The following is an 18,273-nucleotide window of genomic DNA, read 5'->3' as shown; positions in this document are numbered from 1 at the left end:
ACAATTGAAGCTGGTACACTACTACCTTGTTGATGTCGTATTTGTGCAGTGCGATCAAGTCATGAAGGAAAATTACGGCAGCTTGCTAGAAGTGACACGCTGTCTGGATATAATCATCACCAATTTGTGTAAAGTCTAGCGAATGTAATGACTGTCAGCGAGACACCTTCCGGATCCAGTCACTGCCTTTAGCTTGAGCAGTGTTGATTGTACCAGTAGCAATCTTCCATTAATGTCTAACCTTTTTTTGCCGTCCAGTGGGTTTCTGATTGCCTGTACCAGATAATTGTTCACTGCACTCTATTAATCCGGTCTCATTGAAATGCATTTGGTAGTAAGAATTCATGCCCCACTTAACAGTCACTGAAACTTCTTGAAGGATATTTAATTCGAGATTCTTGCTTAATACATACAGCCTTCACTGAATGTATGAATACAAACGCACTTTTCCGCTTTCGAGGTGTCGCAATTTTTTGTATCGCTTCTGTTGGATAGAAAGATTGCTTTAGAGACGATTGCTCATTCTTTGTTTGCTGACGTCTGTCCTGGTTAGTATTAGTTTCTTTCAAATTAGGAGACATCGTATTTTCAAGTTCCATCCTCTTACACATTTGGTTGGATAATAGAAGTGGCTCCTTTTTTACAGACACGGCTAGCATCGTAGGTGATAAGGATCAAGTTTCATTCCCTTGGTTCGAAGACTGAATCTCAGGGGGCTGGAAAGACCTATCTTTTACACGTTCTCGGTATTTCCCGTGACTACTCTTCTGCACTAGTTATCACGGGTGATTTTGCAGTGGTTCAAATTAGATGAATAACTGAAAAAAATATCGCGTATAATTACTTTCATGCTTGAATGTATATGTACGTTTTGTCTATTCCGATGCATTCCATTGTCGCGTTCTTATTAAGTACTTCCCTCGCTACACATTGTCTAAGACTGAACGATATTCTGCGCTGAGTATATTTCGTGTGTTACTCTCATTTGGGGCAGTCAAGGTCAATAGGCAGGAAAATATTACTTTTTCAAGCTGTGATATTTAGCAAAATCACACACTGTATGTCTAGTGTTTGATTTTTACCTATTTCAAGATTGCAACGTACGTCGGGAGTTTATCTACCAGTTCTGGAGTTAGCGATTTTCTGGCAGACTACTCTTTTGAAGAACCACTACCGGAAGGCGAAGCAGAGAGTAGTCATACAAGTTCTCAATCCACAAAACCATCGACGTCACTATTGGATCGCATCTATTGCAACGTTCAGCAGGTTAGTGGTTTTATCGCCAACTAGCAGTCCCCTTTGACTAACTGCATTCATACTCACTGGGTAAAAAGGTCCTCTCGTCGATGTGCATATTCCATCTATTACGCCCATGCCTGCCATTCTTTCGCCCTTTTAATTTTAGTTGCAATTTCATATGGTTTACCCACCTATCAACGTTCGTTTCGCTTTTCTCCATGATTTAGCCTTCTTCGGAGCAGACTTCCAAGCGTCCAACTTCGGATATGTCCTCCTCAAAAGGCCCTAATAGCAATGATGATGAAGCTTTTGCAGCACGCCTGCTAAAACGCCACCAAACGGCAAAACGCATTAAATTGGTGAAGCAGCACCTCAACCCCGAGACGGGTGATAGTGTTACTACTCCCGACTACTTGACCGCCGTTCGTACACTCTTCAGCCGTGCCTCCATGGGCAAGGAGAACCACTGCTTTGAGGAATTTAAGGTGATATTTTTACTTACTGTAAATCAGTAAATAGTTTTCCTTTTCACCAACATAACTCCGATTTATAAAAAGGGTGCCCTATCGAACTACAAGGCGAATGGAACGGAGGCTGGATCGTCGTCTGTCGAAAGGGTTTTCGCTGCTCTTGCGAGTCTTTTCATACCGCTTGATGCACCTGGCCTACTTAGGGGTAAGGCTTTACACTGCTTCACAGATTTCAGTCTATTACATTAACTTAGCAAAACGCCCAAGGACAAGGTACAATTAGGCTGTTACATTAGAACGGTGGGGCTTTTGTGCCAACGGGTTGGAATAAAAGCTGGAAGTTTTTTTGTTTAAAAAAGCACATTGCTGGATTTGAAGTGAATAATGAAGATTAGTGTCAGTATCTTTAAGTTGTTATCGCGCACGTTTGTCTCTGTTTCTTTTCCGCGGTAACTTCAGCGGCTTTGGGTTGTAACTTCAAGGGGAAATCTTTTGTTGAGACATTTTGCGAATACCAAAACTTTACCACGAAAAGTTTTTGAAATTCACGAGGGTAGTATTTCATTCCTAGGCTAAAACACTCAAAATGATAATTTGGTTCATTTCTTATCGCTTTCATTACCGGGTTGGCAGAGGAAGATCGGTCACCGAAGCTTGATGATGTATTCTATTTGAAAGTAGGCTACTTTGAAGTTGAGCACAAATTTAATTATTGTTTAAATCGGAAACATCGCGCCTTTTTGTACTGTTCTGAAATAAGTCAATCTTTTTGAGGTAAATGAAAGTAAAGCTACTTTTTTTTAAAAAAAATTGTTCATAAGGTAAAAGAACTGTCAAAAAGCGGCATAATGCATTATCTTCACTACATTCCTTAATTAACCACGACATCTACTCACTGTGCGAATTTTTTCCTGTCATGTAAATATCATCCCAATTCTCCGTTGTCTTCTTACACCTCCAAGCCAGATTCCACCTAACGTTGAAAAGGGTTTTATAAAAATTCTAAGGCGTTATTTTGGCTGATTTCGACAAAAAATTTACCAAGGTTGCATTTTTGTCTGTTATCTTTCAGATTCTTCTACCGAGTATCGGACGGACAGTTTTTCTTTGAGTGTCCAATACTTTTTTAATGCTAAATCCGAACCCAGTTCTTCGCTTATTGCTCAAAACTTATTTCTGAATCATAGGATCCTCGTTTAATCATTTTTGTGATTCCAAAATAAGGGCAGCAGCTTGATAAATTGCTGTCAATTCCATTAATAGATTTAGAGACACCATTGTTCCTTTCATTTGCAGATTTTATTGTTTTTGTGAGGGACAGTGACAAACCTAAGTATGCCGAACTCTGCAAAGGTCTTACCGGCCTGTCAGTGACGTCTGGTGAGAACACTGCTGCGTCCTCATCTGATGCCGCCTCTACATCGGCTTTTACGGCCACAAAAGAAGGTAAATTTTATGTCTTCCTGGAAGTGTAGTCCATTTTCTGCGCTTAAACAGGCGTCCTTTGGATAGTTGGTGGTAATTTGTGGTTTAAGCACGTTATTAGACGGCAGTTGCTTTTTCAAGCAAGTATTTGAGCAGAAGTACGTTTGACTAACCTGGGAATCCAATTGTATCTCATATAGTTATGGTTAGAAAAGTATGAAAACGATCGTATTGGTGCTGTGGATACAGTAGGGCGCTGTGGATATTCACCTGCAGTTACGAATGGACGGTTTGGGAATTCAAAAACTGAGACAACAACTCTAGAATGACTGTTGTAAGGGTTATAATAGAATCCATGGAAAATTGTCACTGAAAACGGAATCTGGGAGTTCTAGCGTATGCAATTGAATTATTAATTATTCCGTAGGAAAGACGTTCAAAGTGTAATCATCGGCTTTGACTTTTTACAATTCTCGAAATTTCTAGTTTAATGAGCTGCGATTTGCTTACAATTCGGCCCAATGGGACATACGATCGGTTAAAAGGAGGCCTTAGCATAAACGCCACTTAATTTTTACCCTTTTGAATAGCTCTAAGAACTCTACACGCGAAAAAGTCATCACGCGGTGATGATATGAAAGCAGTTGCATAAATAAATTACAGCCCAGGGGGATGTGGCGGTGTAGGAGAGTAATGTAATTCGCTCCTGAATAAAACATGATTAGTCCACATGGCGACATTCGCAAGACTGAATTATAACTTCGTGTAGTTAGTACTCTGGTGAACTTTCTTATTAAACTCGTAATTTAGAAGGATGCATAAATAACGGTCGTGACTTCTTCTGTACTGCAAAAAAGACATTTAATGGAGCAGCGTTCTTTTTTTACCAGATTGAAAGTAGGTCGCAGTTAACTTAGTCAAGACACTTTGTTGGACAACCAGATTGTAGATCGGCTAGATGATTCAAGTTATTTTTTTCGCGAAATTTCAAGAGCCTATTAATTCTGAAGTAGGAAATAAAGGGGCACAAAATGGACACTTTTTTGTTTGACCACGTTGACACGACAAGTGTGCAATCCTCACGTCGACTCTACAAGCTGGCTGCCGTTCCATTGCAGTCTAAAAAACAGACGCTCGTTCGTGTAATATGTGGCTTGAGTTTGCATCCTTTTGAAGGATTGAACGGTTATGAGGTGGTTGTACCGATGTGATGGATACAGGAAGGTCTTGTCACGACTGTGAGAAATGAGGACAGAACCTTGCAACCGCTTCGGAAAAGCAGTGACTACAGTTTCGGCGATTACGAACGCAAGTGCTGGTTCCATCTCTGTGTCCCGATCTTCACCAATCCTGAGATCAGTCAAGTATGCAGCGAACAAATGCCTAAGATCTTCCACTTGGGTCGTTATTGTTTTTGCGGCTAACAACACGTCAGTAGTACTGACATGGGAAGGTGGAAAATCCCATCTAGGAAGTATTCATCACCTCCTGTAGCAAAGAAATTCAATACGCAGTCATTGGTGATGTTAATTTTCTTCCGTGGCCTCTAACAGTTCATTTTCAAATCTTAAATGTTCACTTTGTTGGGATTTTTCTCAGGTAAACGTGGGACCTTAAATCTCATTTAAGAAGAAGGGTAGGCTTTCAAACGCAATCTTATTTTGGCAGTTCTCAGATAAATCACACACATTTTTTTACCTTTTTAAATCAGTCCAAGTGGCTGTAAGGCGATGCGAATGCAGCTATGCATCATTAGCTGCGCCTTCAGTGAAAAAATAAACATTCTTTTGTTGACTGCATTAAAGGTTGGTACAGTATTGAGAAAAAAGGGTTACATTGCAGAGGAATGTGGGAATGTAAAAGGGGGATGCAGTTCATTTTGAAATGAAACAAAGTTGAGATAAACGAAAATCTTTTCTATTGTCCCTCTTTTACTACTTTTGGCGCTCTGTCTCAAGGGTGAATCGACCGCCACAGCCACTCAGATGTTTTACCGCTTTGATATAGCACCAAATGCCGTTAAGTTTTTTTTTTTGAATTTATAATTTCATGGGCAAACAGTGTAGCTTTACCCGAATCTTGTTTTTGACAATTTTATGAAACTACTTACCATAAACTGATGAGGAGGATTTATTGTCACATATTTGTGGGTTGTGGGGTCAAATAGGAAAATCCAGGTGTCAAACGTATGTGACGCTAGGGGGTGAAAGTGTTGAGGGAAACCATGTTTTCCGGTATTCCCAACTGTTTTAATCGGACGCTGAAATAATCACTTTTTTGCATTAGACAAAAAATACGAGGCGTTGTGAGTAATTCACATTTAAAGTAATTTTCATACAAATGATGATCAATCTTGATGTAACCCTCTCCTAGTCATGCCATTGCTAAGTCCTCCTGGGCTCTGGAACACTTTGTTTAGAAAGCTAATGTGAGTTTCAGTATGGTTCTCTTCAACGGCCTATTGTTACTCGGAGCTTGCAGAACGTTTGAAGTTATTTACATGGATGCACTGTAACGTGTAGATGTTTATCGGCTTATCAGCATGATACTCCTCATTATGTTCTACTGTCCTTTCATTTTGGCTCCTCATGATTGGAAAATGTTTTTTGAATTCAAAGTGATCCGACCATTTTTGCTTTGCGAACCGACTTAAAAAGAGTTTTAAAGCTGCAGCTTTAAAAGTGTCTTGCGTAGCTTTTTGTGCGGCATTTGAAAGTGTAGCGGCAGGACTCGCTTTCCACCAATGATCTCAATAACTTGATCTTGATGATGAATCACGCAAAGATAGGCGCATCGCGCTCGGAAAGATTCTCTCTTCCCAGTCATAGTTTTAATTAAATATATCGCATTGCCTTTGAAAATGAAGTCCCATGTTAGGAGATCATATGTTCTAAGTTTGAGTTTGGCAATGGGTGGTGAAAATAATTCGTTCAAAAGTTGTGTTTGAACTGCTGAGTAAATGTATTCTGCCCCTGTTTTAACAGGTGAGAGTAGGCTTTGGGCTGTCAATTTAATATTCCCTTCTCTTAGATCGTTCTCTAACTGACTTGTGAGGTGAAATGACCTTTATTCATTCCATCGTTCGCTAACCTGCCCACAAAGCATCCATCCACTGATCATTCCACGAAAGGGTGTGCGTGCCTGCACGTGGTGCTCTATGGATGGGCATGTTCACTAGGAATTGTTCCATTTCAAAGGACCACACAATAAATGTCAATTGGAACCTCTCCTATCTAGCCTTTGTGATTGATTATAAGTTAAACGTGCGCATGGGAACTACCTCTTCAGGCAAGATCTCCAGCCAGTAGATCTTCCCTCATCATAATCTAAAAACTGGACTTACTCTGGATGGGAAGGAGGGAGGATAATGTTTAATTCTTGTCCTTTAGCTCGACCTTCACTTTGTGCTTCCCAAAAGACATTCCTCCAGATAATTAGTATCACCTTGATACTGGAAGTTCACATGCAAGGTAGGATGGACAGTTGGTAAACAGAAAAGAGAGAGAAATGAAGTTGGCTTGGTCTGTTTTTTCTTCGTGTTTTCTAGGCACAGAACGTGTGAGGACAGATGGTAGGTTGTAGTGTTGATCGCTTCATCAAATAAAGTAGTACGGAATGGTTGATTGTACTGACGATTGTTTTAACGGATAATACATTTCCCAAAACTTCCTTCAGCTATCATTACTTTTAACTGTAAAAATTGGCACGAGCTCATTTGATTACATCAGCAGAATGCGATTCTTCATGACACCTTATTATGTCTCTCGAATCTTCCCAGTTCTAAGCATAAATTTCTTAAAATTGTTTGTGAGATTTTTTCATTAATGAACTACATTCTGTTTTTTTATTTGGCTTTGAAAGGCTGCCAAAGTACAACGGGTAGTAATTCGCCCATCTATGTTGTTCTTAAATCAACCTTGTGAAATTGAATGCAATTTTGGAGTTGTCGGGTTTAGTCATAATCCTTGCCTTACCATTTTGGGCTATGGAAATTCTAAAATGAGAAGTAAAAAAGATTGGAATATTAGATTCTTCTATTTTTCGTAAGTTACGGTACCAAATTGACAGCAAAGATATAGCCGTGAGGTCGATTTGCCATTTTGCCTATCAATCAGTCACAAGGTAAGCCAACTGCAGTGGTCGCTCTAACCTAGTCAGTGATGGTAGCTGAGAGGATTACAAAGTTCTTGTGCCGCGAGTCAGACATCTTTTCTACAGATCAGAAACTCGTAAAACGTGGAGTAAGTCCCCTGTATTCACGCTTCAAAGTAGTAAGGAGAACAGGGTGGATGAAATATGTGGGTGTGGTGAATATTGTTTTTCTACAATAACCCATCTGATGATTTCAGGTTTGTGAATATTGTGTTGTGTTTCAGTGGATTGTACAAAAATCCGACAGGATTGTTAAGTGTATGGATCATAGCACTCATCTTTTCACTTACAGTGGTATTCCCCATGGTTTTTTGCAATTTCTGGCGGGACGTGTCGTTGTTTTTGGGCCTTGTTATTATGCGATGTTCAATGGCGAGACATCATTAAGTAAGTCTAAAAGCTAGGGGAAACTTAAGAAAGTTATCTTGAAAAGACTGTTTTTCGCTATGTCGTTTCAGGATTAGTGATTTATCTTCTTCCACCACGTGGTCTTAGCACGTTCACCACCAGCTCCGCATATTTGCGACGCCCCGACTTATCCGGTCACGGTATCATATGTGTACTTTACCAGGCCATAACGACTGATCTCACCGAATTACGTGTTAAAAGCAGATTGTCTGAGTTTAAAGCGATAAAATAGGTGTAGGATGTTATTTGCCCGAAGATAACGATATCTTTTAGTTCTTAAGCAGCAGTTAAAGTGGTCGGAAAGTGACAGTAATTGGTGAACATATTAGAACTGAAAGGGGTTGTTGTGTGTTTATCAACTTTCCTCTGAGATCGGCTTTGGTAATGAACGATCAATTGCCGGGATTTTTAGATCAAATGGGGTTTTTTGAATAGTGTGTGTAAGTTTCCTTACAAACCTGTAATGACTACCCTCTATTGCTCACTTGTGATTACTACCCGCCTCTCACATCACCTTCCTTGATTAATCCCAATAAAACTAGAAGAGATTAAATGAGAATTTGTACAAGATCGTGTCTCCTTTACTCAGTCCACAAGTATTTCATTATTCCGCCATAGCAAACACTGTCTGGACGGGACAAAATCACAACACCTCATTGGCATCTTATTTTTCTCCACTGACAAACTGCTGCTTATCGTGAATCAGTGAACATCTCGAACATTACTGCTACATACTTACAGTATACGCTTTTATAAAAGTGAGGGCTGCAGCTTTCGTAATCATAGTTCGAAGTGGAATCCAAAAGTCTAAGTCGTGCCAATTTGAATACTTGATGACCCTTAATATCCCATGAATAGTTGCTTGATTTTTTTTGGAGCAAAACATTTCTCGAAAGTCATTATTAAAAAATAGGGATTCTGAATCCGGATAGACTCACAATGTGGTTTTTATCTCTGATATTTCCTTATTTTGGGCTAAAAATTCAACTAGGTCGGACCCTTTCACATGTTAATGGCCAACTTTTTGAACAGTAAGTATGTTACACGTTGTTATTTTCCTCTCATTACGTATGCCTGAAGACTTTTGATGTACGTAATGAAAGAAGATTGTTAAAGTTGGATTTGGAAGATTATAGACTCTTGGAGTTACTAATTACCACGTCCACCGCCGTGCTTCTGGGAAGGAGGGGGAGGTTTCGACCAGTATAACCGCAAATGACTTCATCAAAAGCTGCGATGCTTAAAAACTAAAAGGTGTAGTTATCTCCAGGCCCTTCATTCTTTTAAACTCAGCCAATCTAGTCACAACGAGACATGGCGTAGCCATTTGTCGTAAACTGGCAGACAACACTTGGGGGTCTGGTGGTGGATGTATTAAATAATGGGATATTTAATGCTCCCAAAGGGTAAAATGTCGTTTTTTAACCAAAAACTCAGTTTTTACTATCTCAAATTGTGGTTCCATCAGAATATCTACAAATATTCCACATTTCTTACATTACTTATAGAAAAGGGTTGGGAAGTGGAGCACTCTCTACGGTTGGGCGAAGATTGCGAATCCAGTACTTGAGGTGTGAATTCATAGTCACCTTTTCTTACTTGTAGCATCACCGCCCGTGTCGTGCGTTCGTTGCAAGAAGTCACCCATCACTGATGCTCTTCGTGCTCCCTGTGGTCATATCTGCTGCTTCAGCTGTTGGCGCATCATCATTGAAGAGGTGACATTTTTATTTTTTCCTCTTGTTTAAATCACCTTAATCCGTTTTTTGTTAAAATTTTTCTTTTTTATGTGAAAAAAATCTGCGAATTAGAGAATACTCGGTGTCTGTGATTTGGCGTCTGTTTGTCTCTGTGCCTTAAGCAACGATTATCAACACCTAATCTTTCGGTCTTAAAGGTAATCAGTAGTAAGGACAGGTTGGACTTGCGTTGGACTATTAAACAGATATTATTAGCCAGTCAGTTTTTGAGCTGATTAGACAGTTCTTCATAGTAAGGTAGCCAATCGGGTATTTACGACTTTTTCTGGAATGTAAGATGTAATGAGCTGCTGCGTTGATTTCTTTTCATTTGGTTAGTGAAGATAAAAGATGTCATTGTCAACTTTATCCAACACTCGTAGATATAAATTACTCAATCTTTTGCCCCGGAGAAACATACTTGATATTTTTTGCCTTTTTTGCAATGGGGAGATCGTCGCCCTGTCAACTGATAATGAACCACTAAACGCTCTGCATCAACTACTTGGTATGTTGTAAAGTGGACAAGGGGATGGACAATATTTGTACTGTACCGGTAAATAAATTCCATCGGTTAATCATTCTTGATATTTTTTAGCTCTCGTGTGATTCAGCTTTGCATATACGGGATTTTTTATCGTTTTTATTTAATATTTTAAGTCGCTCTTTAACACCAACAAAGATATGACCTTCTTGACCCAGATCGATAACGACAAATAGCTGAGGCCGAAATTTCTTGTTTTATTTGGACAAATTACTAACTTGTTAGCATAAACAATATTTGCCACTTTAAAGAGTTGTACACCACGAAGTCGAAGGTGTTGGCGGAAATAAGTACAGTCGCCCGGGCAGTTCAAGGAGCTGGTCCGAAGGTTTATAGTTCCCCGTGGGGAAAGGATATCCTTTCAAATTCTCCTCCACTTTACCACTTCCCTAACTCTGTAACGCAGTATTTTTTATTGTTCCACACCTTAGGACCATTTATTACCGTGATTGAATAATTTAGTGTAGAGTCAATGCACAGTTTTTTGTTGAGAAAAAAGGCAAAAGAAACGGAGGTTGCTTTTTTTGGGACGTTATGGAACTTTGTTGTAATTCATTTAAAACTCAGGGGTCCGTTCAGCGTTGAACCTAACTCATCTTCTGTATTTCGAATTTCAGGGGAACAGGAGGTGTCCTGTCTGTTCAGCTTTTGTTCGTCGGCGAGATCTTGTCAGACTGGCACGCAGAAAACTCAGATTGACGCAATAATCCCTTATTTGTATGCTTACTCCAAAAGATTGTGTATTTTTTTGATAAATTCGCTTCTTCTTCCTTCTTTAGCAAGGTGAATTTAAAGGCTAACCGAGGCTGCAAATTGGTCACCTGGTGGTAGGGCTATTGTTTACGGTTAATCGGTGGGAATTTTGGTGTCTCAATAGTTTGTCTGGCAGTTATGCCCTAGAACCGATGGGTTCGTTTGTGATTTCAACTTAGAATGTCTACAACTCAGCTTGAAATGTAGGTGGATGATTAACTTGCCATTTTGGAGTTCAGCAGGAGAGTTTTTGAATCCTAGTTTAAAAATAGATTGGATTTGAGACACGCAAAGGTAACGGGAAATAGGTGGTTATCACGAAAATTTAATGCTACTTGTATTTCAGGTCTCAAAGTTGGCAATTCTCGAAGGCAGGCAAAGAGTCTGCTTTCTCACCTGATGGTCAGTTTTCCGTGCTGTTATTACTTTACTAATTTTGCAATAGCTCCTTCATATGTATTTCTCGATCTTGATTCCGAAGTTTCCGCAATCCTCAGAGTGCCCCAGTAATTATGTCCGATTTTGAAATCCATCGTAGCTGCATCATGCGAGTCTCACTGCTCAGATTGGATTTTTTTGCCAAATTATAAATTTTACACGGTCGGCATAGTTAACTTGGCTTACATCTTTTGTGGCCGTTTAGACGAATGCCAAATCATTGAGGCGTTTTAAACCCGCCCATGTAATTAGTCCTTTGCTATGTATGAATGGACCTTAAAAGGTATTCCCCACTGGTTTTATACAACTCTGCGGAAATGTTCAAATTGGTATTTATTGGCTCCTGGGTTTGGTGTTGCATGTGGGGAGCTAGAGCTACCCCTCACGTCGCCGTAAAGGAGGTGCTTTGCCATAACCACACAGAAGGGCAGGGAAACCAGTGCTGGGGATGACTTGAGCAAGAATAAAAGTCACTGACATAGGGCCTGATTTACGATAGAAAGACGTATGATATTTACATGAAGCCCTTGAATTATGAGTGCGGTGGGATTAAATGGTGATTTTTAGTATTTTAGATTGAAATAGTTATCTAAACAGCATTAGAATGAAAAAAATTGCGAGATAGCGTTAGCCCACGGTATTAGTACGTAACTCTGCCTTACATTATACACTGCTCTGAAAGGTTTTAAATTTAGGCGAATGCTCCTACAAATGGCGAGCCAACGGTCGGCCCTGAGAAATACCAAACAAATGAATTCCTAAAGGTTGATTTACCACGAATTGGTTGATCCACCTCTGAAGTCTTGCTTGATATTTGTAGAACCTTCCATTCTCTTATGATGATCGGTGCGGGAGAGAGACCACGGGAAGTGCGGATGATGAAGCTCCAAAGAAAAGGGAGTCATCACACAAAATTTCCTTTTCTTCCATTGGGTAAATTTGAACTCTAGAAGGATTAAGGACCTTATCATTCACTTGGAAGTCACTCAATACGGCGGTGAATCCATATCAAGTAAGCTCGGATGCAGGTTTGAGTATTTCTGGTTTGATTTTACGTTAATTAGGCTATAGGCTTATTTACTAGTAGAAATTTTAGACAGAAAATAAGTTTTTACAGGCCGACGGGTAATGTAGTATTTGAATCCATTCTGAACAGTTCCGCTAACTAATTTGATGCAACTATAAGGCCAAAGCACAAAGATAGCGATTGCGAACACGGAGTTTGAGGAGATCGCGTAGACAAATGTGTTGTTTAGATAGAAGGACATTTTCTGTGGATCAGGGGGATGTTAAACCGGGGAGCTGGGACTGCTTGCAGCCATGAAAAATACTTTCCTGTTTGATCTTTTGGAAGTACCGGTTGATATCCAATCACCAAAGATTCTAGCGCTGGGCTCATGCTCAGTCCTTCCTGGTGAGCCCATCAAAAACGCATTTTAATAGTACTGGTAGGCACTTTAAAGTTAAAGCCTACCACTCACTGTAAATAGGCCTGATTAAGGTCTCTGGTAGACAGACTCTTATCTGCCAACCGTATCCCATTTGCATGTTCATTACGTCGGTTACTTGAGACATTCTGTCCAAGATCTTTGACTATCGTCTATCCGGTTGGTGGTCTCGATAGGATCCAGGATACCCAAGCACGCAACACCCGATTGTAGCAATTAACAGCCCAATTTGTAAAAGTTTTCGGCGCATGCTATGATGCATGACGATCCCGTTCATTGTATAACATAGGGCCTCATTTCTCTTCCCCTTTTTTTCTTCAAAGATTTCCACATTTGTACCAAGAGGTAATTTCATCCACAATACTAGAAATTGGGGAGTGCATTTGTAATTACATTAACACTCATGAACACGTGGAGAGAGCTTTACGATTCCTTTTAACTTCGCGTAATGGTTGCAATAAATCACCATTCAGTCATTCATCTTTCCCTTCTATGACACAGATGTTGCATCAAAAGCCGTACTCCAGTTCACGAATGACGATTCTTTTTAGAATAGACTTTGCATTGTGCTTATGTGTCGTTCAATTTGAACCGGGACTTGTGATTTTAATACTGTTAAAATGTTACACCGGGTACAAAGTATTTCGGTTTTGGCATAGAACGAGTTGGCGGCGTGGAGATAAATTGTATATCAGTAGGGTACTCCATACATCGGTTTATTTTTCACAATGCAACATGAACATCGAGTTTTGAGAACCGTCACAGACGGGACCGTCATCATGGTATAGACGTACGAAAACCGACTTTACAATGTTCGCTTTATTTTAATGCCTTTCTGACAGGACTGAGAGTTCTATAACCCTATCGAATCGTGCTTCAAGTCTTCCGTTGATATCAGCAGATTTTCGCTCATTCACAAGATATCTCGGTCATCAAAACATGTTCCGTGCGCAAGCAGTCGCTGTTGCCTACCATCCCTGCCACCCGCCATGGTAGCCTCCCCCTTTACCACATTACAGGGAGTTTAGGTCTCGATTTGACATGAAAACCATTTGTTTGGGAGTCACTGTAGATCGCAATCGTGTCTACGTCACTTATTATTATGCATCAAAAATACGTGTTTGTTCTTTTTCAGAGTACTCATTTAGGTATGCCCATCAAGTTGCAAAGGCTAGTAAGTGAGCAGAAGGGGAGTACGTGAATTAATGTTCTATATCCATCTAAGTCCTGCAAAGTGACAAAGAGATAAATTAGATTGTTACATGACCTGACGTTGAACATACCAAATAAAGATTGCCGTATGTCTGTTAGCCCATTGCCTTTTTTGAACAAATCAGATATCATTAATTTTACCTTCAATGGGCGTACAGAAGCACCGTTTGAAAGAATACAAGTGTTCCTTTAGAATATTCGATGATATTTTTGCATGCGCAAAATTAGAGTAACTAGATGGCGACCAACAAAAAATCATTTATCTGCCAGCTACTGCAGTTACTTTTCAGTAGTATTTAAATGAGTGACCTCCTTGGTCAACAAGTCAAGAATACCAGGTAGCTTAGGGTTGAATTGCTGTGCAGTTCAGCTTAAAGATGTCTCAGTTTTATCGTACACGCCGAATATAAACGTTATCCTTAGTTTTAGTTATTTCATTTAGCTTACCCAGGTCGAGTCAGATGGAGTAGTGTTTTATGGTAGGCAGTAATGTTATAACGTTTCCGCAAATCAGGCAGGAAGGTGCTTCAGTCCTACGATAAATTAGGATACGTTGAAGCTGAAATTTGATTTTTATTTTAGTACCACTTTTGTTCACCAGTACGGCTTAAAAATATTTTGCAGAATTAAGTAACGTGTAAGACCCTCCAACTATGCCCCTACCGGTGCAACGTAATTTATCAAGAAACTTACATTTACTTTAAGTTCGCTTCTAACAAAAAATTAACCTTCTTGCGAGGCAAGAAGTTGGATGGATTAAAAAAAGGCACGTAATCAACAGGGGTGCCTTTTTTTAGGAAAAAGAATCAACACAGTCTCGACCACTTTTAAGACATTCATTTGCCTCTTGTTCGAATTTCGAGGAGAATTATTCCACTTGGGTGTCAGGACAAGAATTACACATTCTTACTTTCTAGTCCATTTAGGCATTTTACTTGAAAGCCATATGTCGTATGCTTATTCTTGATGGAGGCTAGGAAGAATTATTAGGGGAATAAGTTTGAATTTAGTAAATATAGGCTTTTGGCCACTTATAGTCCACCCATACATTTCTCCGGTTCTATTCTCAGAATAAGCAACTATTCATGTCAATTGCTTGCGTTTGAGAACGCATCTGCTGCTGCCTTGTAGCTACCTGTGAGGAAAAGTGAAAAGATGGCATTTTAGAGGCTCACGTGCTTTCATATTAGTTAAAAGTGCTTTTCTTCCTACATGAAATATAATTTCAACATGGCATTATCTATTTCCCCATATGATACTAAGGTGCGTCTTAAGTTTATTTGCTCGGGTGTTTACGACTCTATCTCATGAATGACGGTAGACTACCAATAAGCTAAAGGAAAAATGATAAAGTACGATTCTTTATTTTATTCATGTGATGGAAAATCGACTCATTTTTTTGTGACAGCCCCAAGTTTTTGTGTATCTCACATAACCTGGAGGGTCAGTTTATTTTTAAAAAAATTGAAGTTCATGGCATGTGAGGTACAGGATGTTTCACTGACAGTGTTCGATGTTATCAAAGAATGCTTGAAAATGCGAAAAAGCCTCTTAATATGTGTCTTGACTGCTAGCAGTTGGGAGTCACTACCATCAACGCAAACATCCAAAGTGATTAAAACAATGTATTCTGGAAAACAGTTATTAAGATGATGGTATACTTGAACTTTGTCACTGAGAGTTGATAGTGTAGTTGCCACTTCAGATATATATCATGCAGTACATAGCAGGGCACGTCCCTACTATCAAGCAGCATTTCTGGGGCATCTCTTCCATATAAGGCCATTTTTAGAGGTGTAACTCAATATGAAAACATTATCATCCAGATCTTGAGGTCAACTTCGAGTGTACGTGAATATCTTAACTGATTAAACGCGCATAGACTAGGTCAGGAGAATGGGTCGGGTGATCTCGTTTTGACCGCATTTTCTTTATTTTAATCACAAATGGCGCTGAGCTTAGGCCTAAGTAGATATTCTTGAGATGGGGGGATGGATGCAACTCAAACAGCGCTTAAATCCTCACCAAGGTTTAATGTTGGGATGGTTAGGAAATGTACCCTAAGTAGATGGTGTAAAATGACCAAACATCGAAGACGAGGTAGTTAGATTACTTTCCCATTCTACCATGGAATAGAATTACATCCTTTTCTTTATTCATTGTAATATGGAATCACTTTGTTTTCACATTCGTTTTGTCACTGTGGCCAACAGTCTTTACTAGACTTGCTACCAATCCTTCCTATATAGTAAATCTTCTCCACGTTCGTAAGAGGAGGGATTTTTTGTAATAACTAGGATTACAAGAAGCCAAACAATGTTTTCACTCAGTAATATAATATAATCGTACCGATTAACAACTGGCATTAATTTCTAATCACCTAAATTTGCATCAGTGACCCTATGTGATAGCACTGTAGCATGTTCAAACAAAAAATCATCCAATAGGTTTTTCGACGCTCACTTTAAAAGCTTGTCAAGTTCATAAAATGCCAAAAAGCACGGTTAATGTCAAAAAAGCAGTGCAAAATCTTTTATTCATTTTGTTTAAGGAATTTTCACTTTGCAAATAATGAACTCGAGAGGGCTTGGAACGAAGCCTGATTAATGATGTCACATTTTATCCACAGCTCTACCGAGGCGACTTTGCAGGGAGAAAATGTACCAGTATGCACAAGGGGTGCAGCATTACTCTTTTCAACAAAATTTTGTGAATCAAAAAGAGGAAGATGTGGAACACTGATTTCAACATTTCACATGAACTCATTTTAACCAGTCATAATTAAAAAATAAACAAAAATTCTGATTCACTGTAATGCAAGTTAAAAAAAAAATTAGCATGAAAATTGATTAGAGCTTGATTCGCGTTTTCTACAATAAAAGCATTTAATAGAAGCCATTATTTATTTACCGACGTCGGCTTCCGGTTAACCTCATCAACAAATTCAAAATTCTGATTTATGCTGGGGCTGCTAAAGCTGTTTTTTTAAGGAAGAAATTGTTTTTTAACATAGGTTATTTTATAATAAAAAATGCATTGGAGTCATATTCATGCTTTCGTTGTAAGCATTTATGAGAATAGGGCTTCATAATGTGACTTCTTTATAACAACGTGGCGTGTACTTTTGGATGTGCCCTATAATCCATTCCAACAGATGACATGTCACTTCAAACCATTTGTATTACTGCATTAGCGCCCACGCATCGGCATTTCCCTTTCGTCCCATTGTTGCCAGTTCCACTTCACACTCCAAACATTACAGCACAAGACTTTTCGTATGACTTAGCGGGCCAAGCCGCATTGCAATTTTAAAGGTAAATACTTTATAGGTGAAAATGCAAATGCGAATGCAAAAAAGTACTAGCAGTATTTCATTTACCCGTGGTGTTCCTCTTCATGGATTTTGTAATTAATCGGTGTAAACCTGTCAGAACCAACCGCCTTCTGCTTTTGTTCTTAGAACAAAGTGGGTCCGCATCCTTTTTTTTTCTTTCCAGGACTTTCATAAAACACTTTGGTGACAAGTACACTGTACACTACTAACAGTTCTTTCTTGAAGACTCAATCCTGGTGGCACGCACCTACAAAATAGCAGTTTAGATTCTGCACAGTTGTTTCAACTAGTCTTTAGTATCCAGCTTCTCGTTAAACTACTTTTATTTGAGTTTTAATATACGGCTGTAAGATTTGGCATTTTCAGGCATACAAGACTGCCAGGCAGTGGAATTATAAACTTAACAAGAAAAGTCTTGGAACGAAAATCTAAGACAATTTCTGAACTGGATTTTACAAACTGCCATTGCTAAATGCAACCGTTCCCAGAGAGGTTTCCAGATCTTAGTGGGTGGGGAAGTTATCGGTAATAAAGACTGCAAGTCCTACTAATTACAATTTGGAAGTGGATTCGATGAAGGAGCAATATTCTTTCATTATGAATCGAAATTTTGTTTTAGAAATGGGGTCGGAACTAAGAGACACTAAAACGTTAATTACTGAACATTTTAATTGGGAAAATATATTTAGTATAACCTATTTAAATGGGCTTTATAGCGCCATGCTGTCAAAAGAAGTCTTAGTACTGGGATGGAATCTGTATTACCGATGTACGGAAGGGTTGGTAGCTACTAGCATGGCCTGGAAGCCATGTCACCCAGCGGAAGTACAGAAGCGGCACCTTAAGCGTCCACTTAGTTAAAGCAATTAGTTAAACAGGTAATCAATGCATTATACAGCCTCTCTCTGTTTTTGAGCGTCATTCCCATTGCTTCCCATGGCTTACCTCCCTCGTCACTCATCACAATAACGTGGTTTGTGCTGTGAGAAGAACAGTTACCAATCAACCCCCCCCCCCAGCCATCGAATTCGCGTGCAGCTGATCATATATTTAATCACATCTTCACTGATCTCACTTGGCTACACCATCAGGTCTGGAGTTTTGTCCTGTT

At 39.4% G+C, this 18,273-nt stretch overlaps 1 protein-coding gene across 1 annotated transcript in view; it reads left to right on the top strand. All coding sequences in view use genetic code 11, as the record gives it.

Moving 5' to 3' along the window:
• Nucleotides 1-12,105, top strand: part of EGR_01954 (Regulator of telomere elongation helicase) — a gene marked incomplete at both ends in the record, with an annotated part of 20,670 nt that extends 8,565 nt beyond the window's left edge. Inside the window, 6 exons of the mRNA XM_024491203.1 lie at nucleotides 1,093-1,266; nucleotides 1,467-1,724; nucleotides 1,797-1,914; nucleotides 3,006-3,155; nucleotides 9,300-9,412; nucleotides 11,989-12,105. Of these exons, the coding sequence (XP_024354346.1) occupies nucleotides 1,093-1,266; nucleotides 1,467-1,724; nucleotides 1,797-1,914; nucleotides 3,006-3,155; nucleotides 9,300-9,412; nucleotides 11,989-12,105 (930 nt within the window). The remainder of the gene's footprint in view (nucleotides 1-1,092; nucleotides 1,267-1,466; nucleotides 1,725-1,796; nucleotides 1,915-3,005; nucleotides 3,156-9,299; nucleotides 9,413-11,988) is intronic.
• Between the last annotated feature and the right edge of the window lie 6,168 nt (nucleotides 12,106-18,273).

The sequence above is a fragment of the Echinococcus granulosus genome, assembly GCF_000524195.1.
Source record: "Echinococcus granulosus chromosome Unknown EG_S00008, whole genome shotgun sequence".
Taxonomy (NCBI): Eukaryota; Metazoa; Platyhelminthes; class Cestoda; order Cyclophyllidea; family Taeniidae; genus Echinococcus; species Echinococcus granulosus.
The sequence above is the reverse complement of the archived record's forward strand: the minus strand, read 5'-3'. Positions and strand labels throughout refer to the sequence as shown.